The sequence below is a fragment of the Gymnoscopelus braueri genome (assembly GCF_963280865.1).
Source record: "Gymnoscopelus braueri genome assembly, chromosome: 7".
NCBI classification, from domain to species: Eukaryota; Metazoa; Chordata; class Actinopteri; order Myctophiformes; family Myctophidae; genus Gymnoscopelus; species Gymnoscopelus braueri.
The window spans coordinates 13,734,477-13,754,268 of NC_137608.1; the positions used below are offsets into that span (position 1 = coordinate 13,734,477).

At 42.4% G+C, this 19,792-nt stretch overlaps 1 protein-coding gene across 1 annotated transcript in view; it reads right to left on the reverse strand.

The window, feature by feature from the left end:
• Positions 1-19,792, reverse strand: part of snapc4 (small nuclear RNA activating complex, polypeptide 4) — a 31,360-nt gene that overhangs the window by 7,644 nt on the left and 3,924 nt on the right. Inside the window, exons 5-21 of the mRNA XM_080432240.1 lie at positions 18,838-18,860; positions 18,590-18,718; positions 18,242-18,370; positions 17,726-17,810; positions 17,414-17,495; positions 15,890-16,012; positions 15,734-15,806; positions 15,443-15,607; positions 13,751-13,901; positions 13,240-13,346; positions 12,635-12,729; positions 12,017-12,111; positions 7,391-7,473; positions 5,314-6,715; positions 2,438-4,029; positions 810-1,140; positions 116-385 (exon numbers count right to left, since the gene is read on the reverse strand). Coding sequence (XP_080288366.1) covers positions 116-385; positions 810-1,140; positions 2,438-4,029; positions 5,314-6,715; positions 7,391-7,473; positions 12,017-12,111; positions 12,635-12,729; positions 13,240-13,346; positions 13,751-13,901; positions 15,443-15,607; positions 15,734-15,806; positions 15,890-16,012; positions 17,414-17,495; positions 17,726-17,810; positions 18,242-18,370; positions 18,590-18,718; positions 18,838-18,860 — 4,935 coding nt within the window. The remainder of the gene's footprint in view (positions 1-115; positions 386-809; positions 1,141-2,437; positions 4,030-5,313; positions 6,716-7,390; positions 7,474-12,016; positions 12,112-12,634; positions 12,730-13,239; positions 13,347-13,750; positions 13,902-15,442; positions 15,608-15,733; positions 15,807-15,889; positions 16,013-17,413; positions 17,496-17,725; positions 17,811-18,241; positions 18,371-18,589; positions 18,719-18,837; positions 18,861-19,792) is intronic.

The following is a 19,792-nucleotide window of genomic DNA, read 5'->3' on the forward strand; positions in this document are numbered from 1 at the left end:
TTGTAAGCTTGTAGATCTGCTGTTTCTGCTTTTTTTTTTATATTTGAAAATGTGTGAAAAAAAATGCGAACATGGAAGCGATTATGACGATAATGCAAAATTGTGACAGGCCTACCTGTAGGGCCAGGGGAAGGACCAGGCGGAGGAGGACCACGTGGAGAACCTGACGTTTGATGCCAGACGCGATGGTCGTGAAACGCGGGGCGGCTTCCAACCGGGAGGGAGGAGGAGGAGGAGGAGACAGCTTGAGGCCGAACACTGGTGGTGGGTGCTGTGGGGCGTAGCTGGAGGGAAAATCCTGAAGGACCAGGTGAAGAAGTACCAGGCGGAGGCAGGACGCCGGGGAAGACGAGCAACCCGGGATGGTTTATGCCTGGGAGTAGGGCTGTCACGATTACAAATTTAAAGTTGACGATGAATTGTCACTCGAATAATTGCGATTAACGATTTAATTGTGTGTTTGGCCATTGAACATTGGAACATAATGAGCTTCGTAATCAAAAGTTTCACAGCGCATATATATGACAAATAACTGAAATATGCAAAGAAATTGACATATTTTATACATGTAAAAATATTCAAAATATTATATATTCAAAATATCTAAATATTTAAAAAGCAGGAATAGCAGATCTACAAGCTTACAACGTTGTAAGCTTGTAGATCTGCTATTCCTGCTTTTTTTTATATTTGAAAATGTGTGAAACATTTTCGACATTGGAAACGATTATGACGATAATGCAAAAAGAATCGCGATTATCTCAAATAATTGCGATAAGACGATTATGTAATAATTGTGACAGGCCTACCTGGGAGGAGGGGGGAGGAGGCGGATCGAGGTGGAACACTGGTGGGTGAGGCCTGAGAGCGGGGTGAGGCCTGTATCTTATTGGTGCTGCTGTTTGGGAACGGGATCAGCTGTTGGAAGACGACGTTCCTTGGTGGCGTCGGGCGACCACCGATGGGAGGGAGTGGCAATTTTAAACCAGGGGGTAGCTCGTCTCCGGCGGTCACCTGAACCAGTCCGTCGACTGTCATCTTCCACAGTGACTGGCCCTTAGGCAGCATGTCAGGAGCATGCGGGACAATTTTTAGCTTTTTCCGTTTAGGAGTAACCATTTTCTTCTCCTTGGCTTCAACCTAGGATCAAAACAACAAGGAAACAGATTCGTATGACCCAGAACGACAAGGAGTCAACAGACTACTAACAACAGGAAGGAAACTGTGTCCTTTGGTGGAGGATTGTGCTCTACTGAGAAAACGTTCTAGTTTTAGATGCTTTTAACCCGGATAGCAAGAGCTCAGCATCTAGGGATAGCAATGCCAGTTAATCTGTCAGTTCAAATGACTTAGGTCTAGGCCTGTCCCCGACTAAGAATTTATATAGTCGAATGTGATTGGCCAAATGTTGCCTATAGACGACTGGTAGTGGAATCATGAAAAAGAAAACAAATAACGTTTTTGTTGCATGATTCGACTGGGAGATTGGCAGTCGAATCAGACTGATTCCCACTGCCAATATCTCAGCCGAATCATGCAACAAAAAAAAAAGATAAGAGGATCATTCCATTTGGGCTGTGGTGGGTGCTTAACTCTTTCACTGCCAATAAAATAAAAAAATTATTGCGAACTTTGCCAGAATTTCTTTTTAGTTTTTTCAAAGAAAAAAAAAAGTGCTTAAAAAGCGAGATACAGCCTTTTTCAGTTATAGGTTAAACAAAGAGTGGATGGAGCTGCAAATCTTCAGATAAATATATCTTGGGTTCTGAACACTTACAAAAAATAAAAAATAAAAATAAAAATAAAATAAAACTCTGGATTTCTCGTTCTGGCACTGAGGGTATAACCATAAAAATCGGGATAACTCGGGGCTTGGCACTGAGAGAGTTAATGTCTGATTTAACATATTTTCTTCGTTTCTCCCAATCATGATATATATCCTATTTTTGGCAAACTATTAGTCAATTAATATAACAAATTAGGCCAATCTCTCAGTTGAATCATGCAATCTGATTGGCCAAATGTTGCCTATAGTCGACTGGTCAAATAATGAAAAAAAGAAAACGTTTTAATTTTTTTGCATGATTCAACTGAGGGATTGGCAGTCGAATCAGACTCCCTCGATCGATTAGTTGATTAGTCGACTATTCGGCTAATTGAGGTCAGGCCTACTTAGGTCATGTGGGATGTAAGCAACAGCACTAGGAGTAGCTACTAGTAATCTTGTTAATGTTATATTCCTTATAATCGTGAGTGCTTTTTTAAGGAAGGTCTTAACTTAAAATGGATTTAGTTTGTCCGTAGGCGTTTCTGAACGTAGGAAACACAGTAAATGAGATAGCTACATCCTATTCATTCCAGATGTTGACACTGAATCCTCTTTGAGACCAAGATGACCGTTATATGTTGCCATCAAGGTTACAATTACCGTAATTACCTTGGCGATCGCATCGTCCTGCAGAAGTTTCACCTTCTCCGTAAGCTTGCGCTGCCGCTTCCCGCTCTCGCACGCTTCCCCCGGACTGGTTATCATGCCGTCAGGACGATCTCTCTTCCCACTGGGCTTCTCTTCAGCAGGCGAGGAGGCATGGCTGTGGCACTGGCTGGTTGTTTCAGAGGAAACACTTGGTTGGCCTGGGACGGTGGGAGCAGAGGCACGACTGATAGAGGAGGAATCAGGCAACGAGGGAGGGATGGCTGAGGGATTATGAGGAAGTGGTGCAGCTTGTACTGCATTAGGAGAGGGCATGGAGACGGGGGCATTGGAGCACATGGTGACAGGGGTATTGGACATGGTGACAGGGGTATGAGAGGGCATGGAGACAGGGGTATTAGACATGGTGACAGGGGTATGAGAGGGCATGGAGACAGGGGTATTAGACATGGTGACAGGGGTATGAGAGGGCATGGAGACAGGGGTATTAGACATGGTGACAGGGGTATGAGAGGGCATGGAGACAGGGGTATTAGACATGGTGACAAGGGTATGAGAGGGCATGGAGACAGGGGTATTAGACATGGTGACAGGGGTATGAGAGGGCATGGAGACAGGGGTATTAGACATGGTGACAGGGGTACTGGTGGACACAAATACAGGGGTATTAGAGGACTTGGAGACAGGGGTATCAGACATGGTGACAGGGGTATGCGAAGACATGGAGACAGGGGTATTAGACAGGGTGACAGGGGTATTTGTGGACATGGAGACAGGGCCACTGGAAGACATGGAGATAGGCGTAGCGGAGGACATGGACACAGCCAGCGGATGACACGTCTGGGGAACGGACCGGAGAGGAAACGGCAAAGGAGGCATCTGAGCACGCAGCACGGCAGGACGCATGAGGGGAAGATACTGAAGAAGCATGTTAGGAGGTATCGGCATGAGGATGTGAGGAGGTACGGGATGGGGGATCATCCACGGAGAGACGGGAGGAGGAGTGTTGCTCTTCTTCGGCTGTTGTGTTAGCACCAGCTGCAGATGATGCGGTTGAGGCGATTGTGGACGCGGTTGACTTGGTGTCACTTCCTGTTGGCGAGATGTGTGTGCTTGTACCAGTTGTTGTTGTTGTTTTTGTTGTCGTTCCTGTTGAAGTAAGTACTTTACCCTTTGTTGTTTATGCTGCTGTAGTAGTGGTTGCTGTTGAACTACAAGTTGTTGTACGTGTTGTCGTGGTTTGGTCAGTCGGATGAACGATAACATTTCGGATTCGGATATAGTCATTTTCGGGCTGGGCTCGCGTTTAGGGCTCAGCGCGCAGAGGGAGTCCGCACGAGGCGATGCAGATCTGTTCCCCCCCGTCCTCTGCTCTATCGCCCCCATGCAACCCGTCAGGTCCACGCGGAGCGTCTTCAGCAGCAGCAGGAAGACCGAGGTGGAGGAGAGGTGCAGCTCTTCTCCCCTCTGCCGGAGGCGGTCCGTGGAGCTCCTTCTTCTGGTCCTGGGAGGAGGCAGCAGCAGGTGTCCGATCCACGGCGTCACGGCCGCCATGAGCCTGAACTCCATCACCAGGTCGACGCCTCTGGTCGGGGCTGTTTGATTGATTGATGTAGTTTATTTAGTAAGACATGAGAATAGTACATGGAAGTACAAATTCACAATACAAGGTCTACTAAACTGGAACTCTCATTAAGCACTAAGCTTGTTTAAGTGTCACGGTTACAAATTTAAGTTGGCGATTAATTGTCACACAAATAATTGCGATTAACGATGTAATTTTGTGTTTGGCATTGAACATTGAAACACATGAATAAAAACTTTAAAAAGTTTAATTCGAATAGTCGTTTGTAGGATAAAAATCGAATATTTAAAAAATAAAAAAATATTAAAAAAGGCTATATTGTTTATTTCACCACGTCTTTAATAGTTTAGTTACAATAATTTAAAAGATATACATGATACTGTCTTTGTTAATTTCTGAAAATCAGTTTATAGGCCAATGCAATGCTGTTATTGTAACCTATGAGTCATTTGATGACAATCCCCAGAACAATTTCACCCAATCAAATCCCAGTAAAAAAAAAAAAGCAACAATATATATTTTTTTAATGTTTAATTTTTTTTTTTAAAGGGGCGTCGTTGAATATTCGAATAATCGGTAAGAATAGAATTATAGTAATCGATTTTCATTTTGGTCACTTTTACACTCCAGCTCTTTAGTTAACAGAATATAGAACATTTTCAGTTAGGTGACAACATTTAAGCCAATCAGGAGAGAGCACTGAAAATGCATTTTCTGTTTAATAAAGAGCTGGAGAGACATGGGAGACTCCTTTTACTGAATAAACACTCTATAGCAATGAGCACTATCAGAATATATATAGAGCTATTTAACACTTATTTTAACCAAAGTAAATCACTTACCCTACCTCTTTAAGTTAGCGATTAACTGTCGCACAAATAATTGCGATTAACGATTTAATTGTGTGTTTGGCATTGAACATTGAAACACATGAATAAAGACTTAATTTCTGTTCGCCTTTTAAGCTTCGTAATCAAAAATTGCACAGGGCAGATATGACAAATAACTTTGACATATTCTATAATTTTATACATGTAAAAAATAGCAGAAATAGCTGATCTACAAGCTTACAATGCGCGTTGTAAGCTTCTAGATCTGCTATTTTTCAGATCTGCTTGTAGCTCTGCTATTTTTCAGATCTGCTTGTAGATCTGCTATTTTTTTATATTTGAAAATGTGTGAACATTTTTCAACATGGAAAACGATTATGACGATCGTGCAAAAATAACTGCGATTCTCTCAAATAATTTCGATTAAACGATTATGTAATAATTGGTGAACAGGCCTACTGTACCTCTGCTGGTGGGGACGGAGGAGGCCTTCCTCTGCATCAGAGAATTCAGATGCGGGCACGACACCTGGATCAGAGCCTTGGGCTGGTGCCGCTGCCAGCGGGGCAGCGCTTTAGGGACCTGACCGAACAGAGAGTCCACCGGGACCCCGCGGGGGGTCACGATGGTGCAGCGCACCCCACTCGGGGGTCTCTTCTGGGGGGGCGGCGGCGGGGCGGAGGAGGAGGAGGTGGTGGTGGTGGTGGTGGTGGTGGTGCAGGAGGAGGAGGAGGAGGAGGAGCAGGGTTCTGGGCGTTCCACCAGACGGCCATTCAACGCGTCAATTTTTTTCACCCTCGTCCGAGGAAGCCACTCCTCCATGGGGGGGAGAGGGTGCTCCTTCTTCGCCCTCTGCACCGTTTGGACTGCCGTCACCTCCTTCTCCACTTCTCGTCTCTCCTCCGTCTGCACCGCCTTCTCCACACCTCGTCTCTCCTCTGTCTGCGCCTCCTCTCCTCCCATGCTCTCTTCTGTCTGCGCCTCCTCTCCTCCCATGCTCTCCTCTGTCTGCACAGCTTCTCCTCCCATGCTCTCCTCTGTCTGCGCCTCCTCTCGTCCCATGCTCTCCTCTGTCTGCGCCTCCTCTCCTCCCATGCTCTCTTCTGTCTGCGCCTCCTCTCCTCCCATGCTCTCCTCTGTCTGCACAGCTTCTCCTCCCATGCTCTCCTCTGTCTGCGCCTCCTCTCGTCCCATGCTCTCCTCTGTCTGCGCCTCCTCTCCTCCCATGCTCTCTTCTGTCTGTGCTGCCTCCTCTCCTACCCGTCTCTCCTCTGTCTGCGCCTCCTCTCCTCCCCGTCTCTCCTCTGTCTGCGCCTCCTCTCCTCCCCGTCTCTCCTCTGTCTGCGCCTCCTCTCCTCCCCGTCTCTCCTCTGTCTGCGCCTCCTCTCCTCCCCGTCTCTCCTCTGTCTGCGCTGCCTCCTCTCCTCCCCGTCTCTCCTCTGTCTGCGCTGCCTCCTCTCCTCCCCGTCTCTCCTCTGTCTGCGCCTCATCTCCTCCCCGTCTCTCCTCCACTTTCTTTATCACCGCTTTCTTGTCGTCCTCGTCGCTGTCGTCCATGTAGACCACCTGCGTGTCGTCCTCCTCGCTCTCCTCCAGACTGACCTCCTCCTCCTCCTCGCTCTCCTTTTTGATGCGTTTCCTTCTTCTTTTCCCGGCGGTCTTGGCGGCCGGCCGTCTCCGTCTCGCCCTGGGGGCCGGGCCGGCCTGTTGACCCGCCTCGTCGTCGGCCCGCCGTTTCCTCCTGGTGGTCGGGGCGGCCTGTTGACCCGCCTCGTCGGCGGCCCGCCGTTTCCTCCTGGTGGTCGGGGCGGCCCGTTGACCCGCCTCATTGCTCCTTTTTTTCCTGACCCTCTTTGCCCCAGGCGCCTACAGAGAGACAGAAATGAGTGAATCTGTGTGTGTGTGGATATGTGTGTATGTATGCAGTGGTGGAAAGTAACTAAGTACATTTGTACACTGTACTTAAGTACAAATTTGAGGAATTTCTACTTTACTGGTGTATTTAAAAATGTCCATACTTTTACTTCTACTACATCTACACCACTACATCTCAGAGGAAAATATTGTACTTTTACTCCACTACAATTATTTGAAAACTTGAGTTACTTGTTACTTTGTAGATTTCTATTTGATTCTAAAGAACGTGTTCTATAAAACTGACTCAACATTTTGTTGAGAATTCATTACGCACGCATTAGCCACAGACACAAGCTGCACGATTGTAATTCCCTTATGCAAGATGATATTTATTTTAGCTGTTTATTAGCCTACTCCTTTGCGTTCACATCGTTTTTTGGTCCCAAATATAATGCTGTAACTGTTTATGCACCCGTTTGACAGAAAAAAAATCTTATGTTATTTTTTATCAGATGTACGGTAAACTGTAATCATTCTGGCCATGATAACTGGGAATTAAAAATCCTAGCGCTACCTCTGCCCTGTGTTTGTTTGTGTGTGTGTGTGTGTGTGTGTGTGTGTGTGAGAGTGAGAGTGCGTGTGCGTGTGCGTGTGCGTGTGTGTGTGTGTGTGTGTGTCAGTAACCTTGCCATTGAACTTCCACCACTCTCTCATACACTGAGCATCAAAACGGTTTGGGATCTCAGCAGCAATCTTCGACCACCGACCTGAAACAAAATGGAACGCACATTAACTCATTCAGTGCCAAAAATATTTCTGGCTATATCACCCCTGTGCCAAGGCCAAAAATACATTGTAAAAAAAAAAAGTGCTTAGGAGCCGAGATACAGCCTTTTTCAGTAAGAAGTTAAACAAGAAGTGAATGGAGCAGCAAATCTTCAAATCATCACATCTTGGGTTCTGAACCTTAAAAAAAAAAAAAAAAAAAAGGATTTTTTTTTCCTGACGTCTCAGACGTCATTGGCACTCTGGGCTTATGAAAAACGTGACGTCTGCGACGTCATTGGCACTGAATGAGTTAAAAGAAAACAAAGTAACTGAGTCTGTCAAGTTTACAGCAGAGAGGAGTTGTTTGGAATGTAAGGGCAAATGTTGTGGTGATCATAATCACACGCAAAAACTCTCCCAAGTAAAAGTTCAATTGCGTGCTAACAAAGTTCAATTGCGTGCAAACAGCAGGAGAGATGTGTTCAAAGGAGACACTGAAAGTTTTGATCCTTTCACATTGCTGTCAAGAAACCACTGCATGTTTGACATATTTTAAACCATAAATTTCCTCATTTTCTTCATTGTTACATTTCCCGTTTTTCTTTGTCTTCTAAAGATTTTACATTTAAATGTAAAGCTGTATGTCTGTGGACACATCCTACAGTTCAACAAAAATACTGGCTTAGACTTTGTCACTGCCCATGTGCAACTAATGTCCCTGACTCAATAAATAGTGATCTTTTTCAAACACTGTCTTTCCTATTAGTGAAAACTGCTTCACAACAACAATGCTGGTATAACTAAAGGCATCAGCTGCAAAAAAAATAGCCAACAATTTTACAAATCGTGTTGCAAATAAAGAAAATCTACTTTGCATGATACACATACAGTATATTATGATTACACAGAATATTAGGATAGCACATTATTATTATTATTCCTCCTGCTCCACTCCTCATGCGTCTATACTGGTTCTGTCACTTCCTCCCTTCACGATCTTTCTAGGATCACAGGTATATTGTGTATCCACTGATCTAGGATCTGATCCTTGTAGATCAGATCTAGGACTGTATCCATCTATCTATCCATCATACAAAAGTAGGGGACTATGGCCTCTATGGCTCATACTATGTCACAAATGAGTTTTTAAAAAGACACCACTTGAGTCACCACTTGGATACTGCATCATGGTCTGCCAGAGGGTAAAAGCCAGTGGTGGGAAAAGTACTCACATTTTTTAGTTAAGTAAAAGTATCAATAAGCTCGGAATTCTCAATGTACTTGAGTAAAAGTACAAAGGTATTGGCATCCAAATATACTCAAAGCACCAAAAGTAAAAGTACAACATGTTTGAAAATAGCAGATCTACAAGCAAACATTGCGACACGTTGTGAGCTTGTAGATCGGCTATTTTCAAATTGCCTAGGTATAAAATAGGGCTTAAGTGGTTAATGTATGTTTTATCATTTATATCTGCAAAGTAACTAGAACTAAAGTTGTCAAATAATTGTAGTGGAGTAAAAGTACAATATTTGGATCCGAGATGTAGTGGAAGTATTGGAAATACTGAAGTAAAGTACAAATACCTCAAAATTGTACTTAAGTACAGTACTTGAGTAAATGTACTCAAGTTACTTTCCACCACTGGTAAAAGCTAGTACTAGTCTGATTTGCTACCATGCCTGTATTCCATACTTGATTAGGCTGTTCAAGACTGAGTGGTAGCACAGCTACATAGTTGGTGGTTAATCCCTTACACTCTGATCCTTCTCAAAAAGTAAAATGTCTACTGGAGGCTGAAGCGTACGCTGTCAGTGTGTAGTGTGTAGTGTGTAGTGTGTAGTGTGAGTGTGTGAGTGTGTGTGTGTGTGTGTGTGTGTGTGTGTGTGTGTGTGTGTGTGTGTGTGTGTGTGTGTGTGTGTGTGTCTTTCAGTGTTAATTTCGTCGACTAAACTATGACTACCTTTTTTCACTAACAAAAACTAAGCTATAATGACTAAATATATTAACAATTTCGTCAACAAATACAAACTAGACTAACATGTTAAGGTAACTCCAGACCAATCCTAGTCGGCCCGATTTTGGGCCGACTTGGCGTTGGGAAGCGTCGTCCAGTCGGTTAGGGGTCCGTCGGGACCTTTTCGGCCGACCCAGAGCCGACCGAACATGTTCAGCTTTTTAGCCGACTGGTAGAGCAGTGGCAGTGACAACAGACGGCTGTCGGTGTTGCCAGATTATGTGAGAGAAACAAGCGACCATGTCTATGAAAACCTACATTCACTGTTTCTCGTTGTTGCTCCCAGAGAGAGAGAGATTGATTGATTTGACCTACTTTTGCGCTGTGGTGATGTAATTTATTGGGAGCAGGTGTGTAAATTAGTTTTCAAAAATGTTGTGTACACGTCAGCAGTGGTGGAAAAAGTACTCAAATGTTTTACTTGAGTAAAAGTATCAATGCGCGATTTTGTTGACAAGAAATAATAATCCCGCTAGTGTTTGAGTAGCGCGAGCCGTGAAAAATAATAAACAAAAAACACATGTGTGGTCGCGTGATTTGTCCTATGTGTCACCACCTGACAGAGGCAGACCTGACGCCAGCTGCTCCTCTACAAACAGGCTCCTTTTATCATTTTAACACCGTAACTTTTATCCACCTTTTTACTTTGGACCTTTGTTCATTCATGTTCACATGGCCATTGGATTTTATTGATTGGATACGCTGATATTAGTGTATTTATGTCACTAGTCGGATTGCAAGCAGTAGCCAGCGGCGGTTTGACAGCTGTCACCCAGTCACTCTCTGCCTGATCCTTCCTGCACTGACGATCGGATGCACTGCTTTGGATGTGTATTGTTGATCTGTTGTTATTATAACTCAAGACAACGTCAGGAACACAGTTAAACTTTATTATTCACTCTAGAGTGACTTTTCTTCTGTGAATGACATTCGCTCTCCCAAACCCTCGTTTAAGTGAATTGCTTTCACCTGCTGCTGCTGTGCGGAGTGTGCGCTACAGGGCATATCTCCGCCAAGCCAGGGTGACCTACCCAGGCTCATGAAATTCATATGCAGGCATAGTAGCCAATTAGAATGAAATCTGCAAAAACGGACTCATATACTGATACAGAACCATATATTGGCTATATATTATGGCTGTCGGGTGGAAATCTTGTATGTTCCTTTTTCATTATTATTTAAAAACAATTTGAAATCGTGAAAATAGCCAATCTACAAGCTGTAATTATTTAATAATTAAGAAATACTATATTTTAAAGACTGAAAAATCAACTAAAGTCAATATTAGAGCAAGTTCATTCACATTTCATTTGAATGAAAATAACTTGTGGGTAAAATACATTCTGTGAATCTAATGTGATTAATGTGACCCCTACTTCAGTCAGTGAAGTCCAGGGCTGAATGTGACATATTGAGACCTATATAACTAAATATTGGTCATTTGCCAACACATTATTTTGTGAAATAAATGGGTTATATTTCACAGATAGTTATACTATTCTTATAATATATTAAAATACAATCATCCTTAACCTTCAAGTTAAATGCATTATTTCCGTGGACTTATTTTTGGACTTAAAAATCTTTTAAAAAAAATTGGATGGCCTTCCTGCCCTGGCATTTGGCCTTTGTGCCCTCCAAAAAATTACAACACCAAAGGCCAAGTGGCCTTGCCCCTAAAATGACGAAATTCCAGGCTTGAATCGCAACACGTTGTGAGCTTGTAGATCTGCTATTTTCAAATAGCTTATAGGTATAAAATAGGGCTAAAGTGGTGAATGTATGTTTCATAATGATTTATATCTGCAAAGTAACTAGTAACTAAACATTTCAAATAATTGTTGTGGAGTACAAGTATAGACAATTGGAAATACTCCAGTAAAGTAAAAGTACCTCAAAATTGTACTTAAGTACAGTACTTAAGTAAATGTACTAGTTACTTTACACCACTGCACGTCAGTGAAGAAAAAACGCTGGGAACATCCCTATGTACAAGTGGCTTTGCAGGGAAACAAGCCCAAAGTCGCTTATAATAAGCAGACCTGGCAATGCTGGCAGGCTAAAAGTCAAATTAGCACATGAATGGCCAGTCGGCTGACAGACTTAAATGCCAACTTTTGGCAACCGAATACCAGTCTGTTGCAGTCTGTTGCAGTCTGAAGTAGTCTGCAATAAGTCTGGACGAGTCTGTTTGGTCTGGAGTTACCTTTAGGGATGGACTAGTAGACTAAAACTAAAACATTTCAGATGACTAAGATATGACAAAAACTAAATGGAATTATATTCAAAAAGACTGACTAAAACAAAATCAAACATTTCTGTCAAAATTAACACTGGAGCGTGTGTATGTATATGTGTACACACACACACACACACACACACACACACACACACACACACACACACACACACACACACACACACACACACACACACACACACACACACACACACACACACACACACACACACACACACACACACACACACACACACACACACACACACACACACACACGTCTTACCAACTCCATGTTTCTGGACCAGCATGAGTAGAAGTCTTCTCTCATTTTCATCAAATGCCCCTCGCTTTGTTCCTGCCTTCAGACAGTCATAATACCTACACACGCACACAAATACATAAATATTACGTTACCAGCTATCTACATGTTAACAATCTGTACTAGATCCATTTAAAGTGTTTGTTACAATGATCTGTAATTCAGACATCTCAGTTTGACAGAAGGAATTTCACTCTTACAAATATCTCACCCTCATCGGATTGGTTGATATTGATTAACACCCAATCAAAATAGATCATACATACACACATGCATGCATACATACATGTTTACAACAGTACAACAAAATACAAATGTAAATCAATTTTATTGTGATGTTTATTTTTATTTGGACGTTATTTGAACACGACAGAAGAACCATGGGATTGATCTTGTAAAATGATCGTATGAGAGACAACTTTACACGATGATGTGAAACGGTGGGTCTGACCATGTGAGACTACAGTTACTCACAATTAACAGCTGTCCAACAAGGGTTTTATGAATCAAACATAATGCGAGTTTGAAACGTTCAGGCTAACTGTCTGTCTGTGTGAGTGAAACCATCCAATAGGATTCTACCTGTCTCTACATGCTCCATCAGTTCTTCCAGGAACCTCCATTTTGATTCTCCACCAGTTCTTCTCTCCGTAACGAGACACTGCTTGTATCAACAGCTATGCACACACACACGCGTGCACACACACACACACACACACACACACAGAGAACATGGAAGCTGCAACTTATAATTGACACTAATATTCATGCTTTAAAGGAGTAGTTAACCCCAAAAAAATTACTTATTTTCTATCAATTACACATCCCATGAAGCATTGAATTCATGGAGATTTTTTTGTTTTTGTCGCATTCCTAAGCCAATAATCTGATTACCGGCTGAAAAATGCTAATGTATCTGGTAGGAGACACAAAGGAGTCACTTTGAGTCTCCTACCGGAAATACACCTGGTTATCAAATTATTGGCTCAGGACTACATCAAAAACAAAAAGAATCTCCATGAATTCAAGGCTGCATGGGCTGTGTAATTGATAGAAAATAAGTATTTTTTTTTGGGTGAACTACTCCCTTAAAATATATATTCTCTATACTGTAAAACACTTTCAGACATTATTTTTAAGATATTTTTATTATGCTGGATATTGAAAGGAAGCGGCCTCTCTCTCACCTCGTCTTCTTCTGGAATCCATTGGCCTTTTCGGAGAGACGGGTCTAAAACCCCATTCCATCTGTACATCAACTGGACAGGTTCACGACCCTCCATGAAATAACTCACTGGAGAGAGAGAGAGAGAGAGAGACACACACACACACAGACAGACAGACAGACAGACAGACAGACAGACAGACAGACACACACACACACAATCAGGGAGTGAGTTACACTGGCTAGCCAAGAGTATAATACAGTATATTAATCACACTGTACCAAGAAAAGGTGGGTTGTGGTGGCTGAATTTATAGATTGCCAAATATAGGTATTATTGTGTACTTGTTGACCTTCCATTCAATCTCGTTCAATGTCTAGTCAGCCACTTTTCATAATAAAATATGAAATAAATATGAAGACATTTTACTATGGGAATAATAAGTAGTAAGTAGTAATCTAAGTAATCTAACCCTGGTTATTAAGAATAAAGTAATCTTACTCTGTATACTGTAGGTATAAAGTAATCTTACTCTGGGTATAAGGTATAAAGTTTCCCATCCTCATCTTCTCCACCAGCTCTATGAGGGCTTGGTCTTCCTCCTCTGTCCACATGTTGTTTTTGAACGTCTTGGAGATGTAACGCTGATGCATCTGGAGACACATGAACGCTGTCCTGTGGGTCTGCAGACACAGACAGAGGCAGAGACAGACAGACAGACAGAGAGGTAGACAGACATAAAGAAACCGAAGGAAAAAAAAGTATGTCACACCAGTGTTGATTTCGTCGACTAAAACTATGACGAAAAATATTCGTCTACTGCCTTTTTTTCACTGACGAAAACTAAATAAAAACTAAGCTACGACGACTAAGACCTCGTCAACAAATAAAAACTAGACTAAATGTTAGGGAGGGACTAGTGGAGAAGAGATCCAGTAGAAGTAAAAGGCAAGTCATTTTATGCTTGGCTGCGCTCGGGTGTTGCACTCTGAAAATAGCAGATCTACAAGCTCACAACGCGTCGCGCTGCGACGCGTTGTGAGCTTGTAGATCGCTTGTAGATCGCTTGTAGATCGCTTGTAGATCGCTTGTAGATCGACTATTTTCAGCATGCAACGAGTGTAAAATCAGCCATTACGATGCCATCAAGGCCGGCCAAAATACATTTTAGTCGACTAAATCAACTGTAGATTTAGTAGACTATAATTTTATGATATTTAGTCAGCTAGACTAAAACATTTTAGGTGACTAAAATATGTCTAAAACTTAATGGAATTTGACTCAAAAGACTAAAACTGAATATAAAATTGCTGTCAAAATCAACACTATGTCCCACCCCTCTTTCCCCCAGTTTCTCTCTCTCTGAGTTATCCTCTCCCAGTCTCCCTCTCAGTTTAGTCCATGAGCCAGAGCCCCAAAATTGAGCAATGATTATCGAAAGAGTGGGCAAAACCATACCTATATTAAATTGTTCATAGGGTCAATACGAGTAAATACATATATGATAACCTCTCCACAGGAGCAGCTTTTTCATGGTTATCCCACATTTTGTTATTTTCCCCATACGTACATGTGAACATGAAAAATGACAAAATTTAAAAAACAGTTATCATAATGAAACTTCCCCAGTTGATTACTTACATGAAGACAATGATTTATCGTATTACAAGTTTTCTGAAATTGTATATTTAAATATGCAAATTAGGCATTAGGAAAATATGCCTGAATTTGCATAACTTTCAGAATCAACATTGGAACATTGGACAAAGCCAGAGTCAACATTGTTATTTCATTTTGTTAAGATGTTGGAGTCAAAGGTTTTTAACGAGGGAATATTCAATATCTGGCTCAATTTTGGGGCTCTGGCTCATGGACTAAATGCCTAATTTGCATATTTAAATATACAATTTCAGAAAACTTGTAATACGATAAATCGTTGTCTTCATGTAAGTAATCAACTGGGGAAGTTTCATTATGATAACTCTTTTTTAAATTTTGTCATTTTTTCACCTGTCATGTACGTATGGGGAAAATAACAAAATGTGTGATAACCATGAAAAAGCTGCTCCTGTGGAGAGGTTATCATATATTTATTTACTCGTATTGACCCTATGAATAATTTAATATAGGTATGGTTTTGCCCACTCTTTCGATAATGAAATCTTGTCTGGCTCATGGACTAGTTCTAGTGCAATCCTCTCCCAGACTAGTTGCCCTCTCTCACCCCCAGTTCCTCTGCTATCTTGTCCCAGTCTCTCTCCTGGTGTTTCTTGATGAGCTCCTCCAGACGATCGATCTCCTCTTGGCTCCAGCGGGTCTTGTCGATGGACGGATGGAGAACGTTCTGCCAAAAACGACAAATGTCCTGCGCCTCCCTCGTTCCCTCAAACTGAAGAAAAGGAGAGGAAGGTCAGCCGTTTAACACTCACGTCGACAGAGAGACAGACAAATGGTAAGACAGAGAGACAAATTAAAAGACACATAGTAAGAGAGAGACAGACAGGTAAAAACCTACATCAATATTAGAGATCTTTTCCCAGTCGTGGTTGTCATAGCGATCACCAACCAGCTCCTCCTCGTTCTGCGCTCTGGCCAATCAGAGAGCAGACAGTAAGACGGATACACAAACAGACAGTAAGACAGGTAGGCAAAGACTGACAGTCGGTCTTACTTCAGCGTGAGTATGTCTTTCTCCAGTTGGTCTATCTGCTGCGTGATGTCTTCTTGCTGGGACAAGGACAACTTTGTGTCTTCTTTCTGGGACGAAGACAACTTCTGAGTCAGATAGTCTATCCTGCAGAGAGACAGACAGACAGATGGACAACAAGGAGGCAGCAGGAGAAAGAAATTCACACAGGATGAGACAACAGGGCAAAGACAGATAGAAAGATGTATCTAACACATGCAGTAGTTCAGGTAGAGTAGTAATAGGGGAGCGTATATATGTTCCCTCATCCCTAAACCCAACCCTAAATTAAAGGACAAGTCCGGACTAAATAACATATAGGCTCATTTTCCTTCTTATATTGATTCCAAATGACTGGCCATGGGGTCTATTTGCAGTATTGCCTCTGTCGTCCAGTTTCCCCAGTTTGCCCGCATAGCATAGCGTGGAGTCCATAAGCATAATATGCATATATGCTACTTAAGCAATTTGTTAACACATCCACCGCCAGAGGTTAATCTCATAATGTACTCACCAGTGCCAAGGTGTTTTTGTTGTTTTTTTGTTTTTTTCATGTCGCCATAGATCTTGTTAAAATCCTTAAGATTGAGCCGTGAACGGTCTGTTTACATCCGCGAGATCTCCTTGTATCTCCCAGTGAAAACCACGTGTCAAACGGGGCATCCATGTTTGAGTTAGAGCGGATTACGTTAAACAGTGAAATGCGAGGAGAAAAAACTACAGGAAGAGAATTGAGTTTCAGTTTCGTCTGTAGAATGGGAGCGGGCGTGATCGTCGAAACCGGATCCCAAATAATTCTATTTCCTGTCATCAAACCGGAAACGGAAGTGGATCAAAAAAATTCCGAAAGTGCACCCGGACCGCGCATGCGCGAAAAGACCGCAGCCCGTAGGACTACGGGCTCGGCGCTTAACCGTTGGATTTAACGGCCCGTAGAACTACGGGCCCGGCGGTAAAGGTGTTAAGGTCAGTTTTTTTGTTGTTTTTTTGGCCTGGACAGCTGGCGTAACGGTCCGGGCACCTAGGCTCAATGTAGCCTGGCAGCGTGTCGCGGGTTCGAGTCCCGATCCCGGCGGCCTTTGCTGCATGTCACTCCCCATCTCTCTCCCCATTTCCTGTCAGCCTACTGTCCTATTCATAGAGGCAGAAAAGCCCAAAATTACATCTAGTTGTCATTACACACGCATGGAATGGATGCGGATGTAATGACAACTAATAACAGATTCATGAAAAAAAGAATCACTTCTGACCGTAAAAAAAGCTTAAGTAGCGATATGCTTATGGGCTCCACTCCATGCTATGAGGGCTGCTGGAGAAACTGGATGACGGGCAATTCTGCAAATAGACCCCATGACCAGTCATTTGGGATGAATATAAGTAGGAAAATTAGCCTATATGTTATTTAGTCCGGACTTGTCCTTTAAGAACAAAGGGCTGAAGGACCACAGAGCTGAGGGAACATAGGAATGACCTTTGTAAGAGTAGTTTTATTATTATTTGTATTTGTACTTGTTTAGTTTGGGCTTGATGAGTCTTTTCATGCGGTCTTCAGAAACAGCATGGATAAGCAGAGTCTTTTGCCAGCCCTCCCCTGGACAGGAAATGACATACAGGAAACAGGAAGTCAGAGGCATCAGAAGGAGCATTTTGCTTAGTCATTTAATGTAACCCAACCTAATCTAATCTAATCTATTTTGAGAGATTACATCTAATGTGACCTAACCTCACCCAGTCTAACCTCATATAATATAATCTCATCTCCTCTAATGTCACCTAACCTCATCTCATGTGACTAGTAGTCTTGTATGGATGTGTTCTTACATCTTTTCAGTTTCATCCGTTTGTGGTCCAGATATTGTGTCATGTTTCTGGCCTTTTCCTTTGATTCCGGATTGGCTGGAGGACCCTGGAAAAAAGATAAAAACAATGTTTCATTGGACAATGGTCGAATATGTGAATCAGTCTGCCTGACTGATTCAGTCAGGGAATTAAATGCCAGTTCAGTGACTGGCGACCCAACGCAGTTGGTACTGAACGAACTGGTTTACACAATTACTTTTTTATTATTCATTAAAAACACTCCACAGCTTGTGACCGTGTCTCCTATGTAATACTGTGTTGGCCACAGTGTGTTCTGTGAATGAACAGCGACAATGTGTACATCGGCAGCTGTTAGTATACCAGACCAACCCACCCCACTAAAGCATGTACGTTAAACACTTTCTTAGAATGATTTTACTTTCAAATAATGATAGCAGGTATTGGTATTTTGGTTCTGACCAATCAGGAACCAGTACCAAATTGGCACCAGTTCTCTGCACTCGTCCCTAGTCTTACCAGACCAGTGAGTTTGTCTTTGAAGTATGGTTTGAGGAAGCGTCCCAGGAACAGTTTGGCTGGTTGTTGGGAGTTACTACGTGGCGCTTCAGCTCTTATTGGGCCTGACAGCTGAGCCTCCAACTCCCTCTAGGGGACAAAGAAGGAAAAACATTATTATTTGTATCATTATTAATAACAATAATTATAAAATCATAAGAGTCTTGAGTGTGCTACTATGTTTACACTCCAGTAACCGAGGAAAACCTCTAAAAACACTTCCACACAGCAGTGTGTCTGTGTGCATGGGTACATGTACATATACTGTACTATACGTGTGGTGTGGTGTGGTGTGTGTGTGCTGTATACTTGTTGCAGTCTGTTGTCTTGTAGAAGGCTTTCCAACTGTTGTAGTTTCTCCTGTAGAATCTGCTGGTAAACCATGTTCATCTGCAGACAACTCTCTGTGTTCATAGGAAGATCCACATCACTGCCACTCTACACACGCACACGCACACACGCACACACACACACACACACGCACACACACACAATTAGAGGACTGCATGTCCGGATAAACAGCAGGGAATGATGGAGAAGAGAAGAAGTATACTAACCTCATCACTGTCATCATCTTCATCTGGCCCACAGAGAGAGAGAGAGAAACAGACAGAGACAATATACATCCTTTAGTGCAGCTCAACATGTCAAATGGAATTGCTATGGTAACAACGTCAACGAGCAGTATGGCTGGAAGTCAAGACAAGTTTATTTTAATACACAAAGGCATTTCAAAATGCTTTACATAAGAAGGCATTTAAAGAATACAGTGTAGTAAAAGCTGCCCGGACAATGGGTATATATATTGATATTGTAATTGTTCTTCTTTTTTTTAGCTGTAGCTGCAATGTTTCCCCTAACACAATGGTTTTCAACCAGTGGTCCTTGAGGGAGTACCAGGGGGTCCCCAGCAAAATTAGTTAATAGCGTCAGAATCATTTTTAACCACTTAAGCTTTGGCTATTAAAAAATAGCAGACATACAAGCTCATAGCGCGGCACCGAGTGCCGCGCTATGAGCTTGTAGATCTGCTATTTTTGAAAAACCTTGAAAAAGTGTGCATATCTTTGAATATTTATATGTTTTAAAGTGAAAATGTACTGATATCTTTGCTTCTGGGGGTCCCTGGCACAAAACATTTTCAAATGGGGGTTGGCGGCCAAATGTATATCAATTTAGGGGTCCTTGGCATGAAAAAGGTTGAAAACCACTGCCCTAACATACAGTATGTGCTGCAATGTTCAACATGGCATCATGAAAGATCCTTGCCAGAACAAAACGTGATTTCCATTGTTATCGTCAATGGGTGTTTGATTGCAGTTGTGTTTATAAGGACTGACACTGATCATCACTACAGATGAGTCTCAAGAGCACATTTCCAGCAAGTTGAAAGGTGACTCAACGCGGGACGAAACTACTCATAATTATCGTATGTGAAATAGTGTTTGTTCGAGTTTCAAACAAACAGTGGATGCAAGAATTACTGTTGTTGTATGTATTGTTGGTGAACAC